This window comes from Lactuca sativa, chromosome 2 (genome assembly GCF_002870075.4).
Source record: "Lactuca sativa cultivar Salinas chromosome 2, Lsat_Salinas_v11, whole genome shotgun sequence".
NCBI lineage: Eukaryota > Viridiplantae > Streptophyta > Magnoliopsida > Asterales > Asteraceae > Lactuca > Lactuca sativa.
The window spans coordinates 121,168,970-121,173,403 of NC_056624.2; the positions used below are offsets into that span (position 1 = coordinate 121,168,970).

The window sequence follows — 4,434 nt, forward strand, 5'->3', positions numbered from 1 at the left end:
TGGGCCGTTTAGAGTGATCGCGAGGGTGGGCAGGGTAGCGTATCGCTGTTTAATGAAACCCTAATTTCTTGGGTTTGGGGCCTATTTAAAGGGCCTTATGGCTGTCATTTGTGCTCACCAGTCCCCATAGCGAAACCCTAGTGAGCTTGAGCGTTTGGAATGAGAGAAGGAGCCATTGTTGACCTTGGTGGTGTTGTCTAGCAAGGGAAAGGAAGCTATAGCCAAGAGGAAGCAAGAGGGTTAACGTCCTAAAGATCAGAGGTCCAGAACATCACGTTTGAGGTACTAGTTTCGAACCCTTTTCTGTTGTGGTGATATTCATGTTGATTTAGGGCTTATTGAGCCCTTTTGTGGCTAGATCTAGTGCTCCCTTGGTCCCTTAAGCGAGTTAGGTTCTGGATCTGGACCCTTGGAGGTCCAGAGTGTCCCTTTGTCCAAGCTTTTTATGAATCCATGGAGGTTTTGGTTTGGGATCTTTGTGCTTGAGGTTAAAACACCATTTATGAGTCATTAGGTGTGATATGAGAGCCAAGACATGAACTTTACGTGATAAATAAGCTTGGAAGGACTGGATCTATGAGTTAGTGGAACAGATCTGACCTCGGAAGGTCGTTTGGGGTTGTGCATGGAATGCACTCGCCAAGTCCATTGGCAGACTCGACGAGTTGGTGCGGGTTGTTCAGTGATTTCGAACCAGGGGTTTAGTAACCGAGTTGGGTGAGTGACTCGGTGAGTCGGAAGAGACTCAGAGGAATCGGGTCCCTGTAGAGACTCGGCGAGTCCACGCCAGACTCGGCGAGTTGGGTTGACCGTTGACCATTGACCAGAGTTTACCGGTGTTGACTTGATAGGGTTAGTCAACCCTAGTTGGGAAAGTGTTAATTAGAGATGTATTGTGTTATAGGAGGACTATAGCTCGGGAAATCGAGCACTAGTGATTTCAGGGATTTACGAGTTACCGAGATACGCGAGGTGAGTCTTCTCACTATACTTTACCTTGAGTAGGTAACCAGAGTTATGTGATAGAGTATTTGTATGCTATATATGTTATGTGTTGTACTGCATTATTTCTATGTGATTTATGTTGTGCATGTTTATAGAGTTAGAACCGGAAGGTTCACAGAGTTAGAACCAGAGGGTTCACAGAGTAGGGTCCACGGACCCACAGAGTTATAGCCTCGAGTGGCTAATATGTACTATGTGTGGTATTTTGGGGAACTCACTAAGCTTTGTGCTTAGAGTGTTTGGTGTTGTTTGTTTCAGGTACTAGTGAGGATCGCGGGAAGGCGCCGGCCTGATCAGTACACACACGGGATTTTTATGTTATGAGATCTTGGGATTTTTATATGCTATAAATTTGAGTTTCAAACAATGATGTTTTTATGAAAATTGAATGAATTGTGTTTTGTATAAAATGCGAAAAATTGTTTTGAAATTTACGGTGTTACACAACAAGAGGGTGTGCTATAGATGTAACAAAGAAGGGCATGTTTCTAAAGACTGCCCAAAGAAAAACGAGGCGGCAAGGCCAGAAACGCCACCAAGGCCAAGGGCATTCCACATTATCCTCGACGAAGCAGAAAACAACGCAAGGAATCGAGGATGAGGAATTCATACTCGAAGATCGAGTTATAAAGTAGCCAAGGATAGAATCATATGATGTAGCCTATTAGAGGCATAGTCTATGGTGAACTTGAACACCTATGTAATAGTTTCAAGAAATAATAAAACCTTCGTTTTGTTATCTGCTGTGTTAAAATGTTATGTGATTTTCTTGTATGGTGACCTGGAAAACTGCGAGCCAATACTTGGGAAAAGTATGAGAGGTGTGAATGGTAGTAGAGGCCTATACTACCGGAAGCACATGACTCACGCTTGGATTAGGGAAAGTCACAAGGTTACCAAGAAGCTAGTAATTGATACCATTTTATTTAAATATGTCGTTACCATCGTTTCACTAATGACTAAGAGGATGATTGTTATTCCGAACCTAGTGGTCATATCGAATTGAGTCCGACTACGATAAGTATGTTACATGGTTCAGAGAACCAAGTTTGATGTAGCATCTGACTTAAGTCGTTGTCAACAATTTTGAAGACGATTTCGATGATACATATGACGAATCGAATATGTTTGTAGATAATTCGGACGAAGATTATGATGATGTGCCAAGCAATGATGATTACAATGATTAGGCTTTACGTACGATTTTACTATGTTTCGATTATGTTTTTTTTTATTTATAATTTTAATATTGTATGCATTTTTTTAATTAATGAAGTACTTTTATTTTATTAATTTTATATAATTATATTTTATTCAATTAAAAAAATATTTTAAAAAAAAAAAGTCTCATAAACCATCTTACATTAACAAACTTTCTATTACTGAACTATTTACATAATTGCCACATATACAAGTCTAGGTTACCGTTTTTAACAAATCTGAATGTGATTCATGAAACCTGCTCAATCATAAACCCAAAACACGAAATCGTCTTCATTTATTATTCTCAAAAACTCATACGCTTACAAAACAGTGTTCCTACAGAAAAACTAAGTTACAAGAACATTTCAAACAAAACACTCCTAAAGATTCACACCATTGATCAAGCTTTCCAAGATGACAATGGAGGAGTCTCGGAATCCTTATATGTTGCAATTCCAGCACCATATCTCTCCCCCTTCACAGAATCAGCTGAAGCAATAGCTTCAAGTTCAGCCATATCTTCTGGTGTTAGCTTTACAGATAAAGCTCCAATGTTCTGTTCAAGATTCTCAATCTTTGTAGTTCCTGGAATTGGCACCACATCGTTTCCCTGGTGGTGAACCCAAGCCAATGATAGCTGCGATGGGGTGCACCCCTTCTTTGTCGCCATCTCATTCACCCTCTCGAACATTTTCGTGTTGTGTTCAAGATTTTCAGCTTGGAACCTCGGCAGATACTAAAAATATGAAAATTGAAATTGAAAATGAGTGATCATAATGAAAATATAGAGAAAAGGGTAACTAAGACTTTAACAGACCTTACGAAAGTCACTATCTTCCAACTTCTCGAGCATCTTTGGGCCAGATGAGAAGAACCCACGTCCAAGAGGACTGTATGCAACAATCCCAATCCCAAGTTCTCTGATAAAGTATGATATACAGAGCTTAAAGTTTGGATTTTGGATTCATGGTTATTGATGAATTAGAAAATGGATAGAAAAAGGAAGCTAACCTGCAAGTAGGAATGATATCTTCTTCAACATCTCTTGTCCACAAGGACCATTCTAGTTGTATGGCTGTTAATGGGTGCACAGCGTGGGCTCTTCTGATGGTTGATGCTGATGCTTCTGATAATCCAACATATTTGATCTTTCCTTCTTCCACCAGCTCTTTTAGTGCTCCCATCTAAGAAGAAAAGTAGAACATTTGAGGGGATGGATATGAGAATTCGAGTTATGAACAGAAAGGAATTGAAAAAAGGATCGTGTAAGGAGGAAGAAATTTACTGTGATTTCGATTGGCAAACGAGTGTCAATCCTGTGTTGATAATACAGATCGATACAATCGACGCCAAGTCGCTCCAAGCTAGCTTCACAAGCAGCTCTTACATACGTCGGATCTCCGCAGTACTCCCTCGCTCCATTCACTTCTCTGATCCCAAATTTGGTAGCCAACTCCACTTTCTCCCTAATTCCTCCGTTCAAAGCCTGCAATTACAAAATTGGGTGTTAATCGAACCCTAAAAATGCACTGGACCGAAAGATGCAAAGACCCTCTCTGATCAGCAAACTAATTGGCAGCGACAATTGATGAAAGATCGATCTAATTAGTAGAAGAATGTTACCTTGCCTAGAAGGATTTCGTTGGTTTTAGGGCCGTAGATGTCGGAGGTGTCGAGGAAGGTAACGCCGGCGTTAATGGCGTGGTGGATGAGCTTGATCATGTCAGGTTCAGGTTTTGGGGCTCCATAGAAAGCGGACATGCCCATACAACCCAAACCCTGAGCTGATACCTCTAAACCCTGTGAACCCAGTTTGACTCTTCGAACTCCTGCCATTTTCGAGCTTTGTTCTTCTTCTACGGAGTGATTGATGAAAACAACCCTTGACTTCATATAGGGACTGAGAAGTGACAAGTGGTGAGTTTGGTAGCAATTCCATGGCGAGGAATCTCAGGTCAAACAATGACAGACAATGACGATAAGTAGACGCAAGTGCCGACGTAATTAGGGAAATCAAAATACAGCCAATAGACAAAAAATCAAATTTGATCACAAAAAATGATTTTTCTAGTTACAGACATGACTTCCGCCTAGAGTCCTCCGCAGTCCTTCACGGAATGACGTCAAGTCTGCAGAATTAGTAAGGTTGCGTTTAGTTACGGAAAAACACTTTTTATTTTTCGTTTTTTGTTTTTCCTTTTCGATTTTTGTTTTCTGTTTTCATTT

General features: G+C 40.5%; 1 protein-coding gene across 1 annotated transcript; it reads right to left on the minus strand.

Moving 5' to 3' along the window:
- Positions 1-2,477: 2,477 nt before the first annotated feature.
- LOC111887773 (probable aldo-keto reductase 2) lies at positions 2,478-4,116 on the minus strand. Its single transcript, XM_023883923.2, has 5 exons — positions 3,832-4,116; positions 3,494-3,694; positions 3,220-3,392; positions 3,026-3,128; positions 2,478-2,944 (listed from the first exon to the last, which is right to left on the minus strand). The coding sequence occupies exons 1-5, from the start codon at positions 4,099-4,101 to the stop codon at positions 2,609-2,611; spliced, it is 1,083 nt and encodes a 360-aa protein (XP_023739691.2). The 5' UTR covers positions 4,102-4,116; the 3' UTR covers positions 2,478-2,608.
- Between the last annotated feature and the right edge of the window lie 318 nt (positions 4,117-4,434).

Excerpts from the sequence above, each read along its gene's own strand:
- LOC111887773 (XM_023883923.2), bottom strand. The coding sequence starts at position 4,101 with ATGAAGTCAAGGGTTGTTTTCATCAATCACTCCGTAGAAGAAGAACAA. Across the intron at positions 3,393-3,493 it reads GTTTGCCAATCGAAATCACA|ATGGGAGCACTAAAAGAGCT; the intron begins GTAAATTTCTTC and ends TTTTCTTCTTAG. Across the intron at positions 3,129-3,219 it reads GATATCATTCCTACTTGCAG|AGAACTTGGGATTGGGATTG; the intron begins GTTAGCTTCCTT and ends ATACTTTATCAG.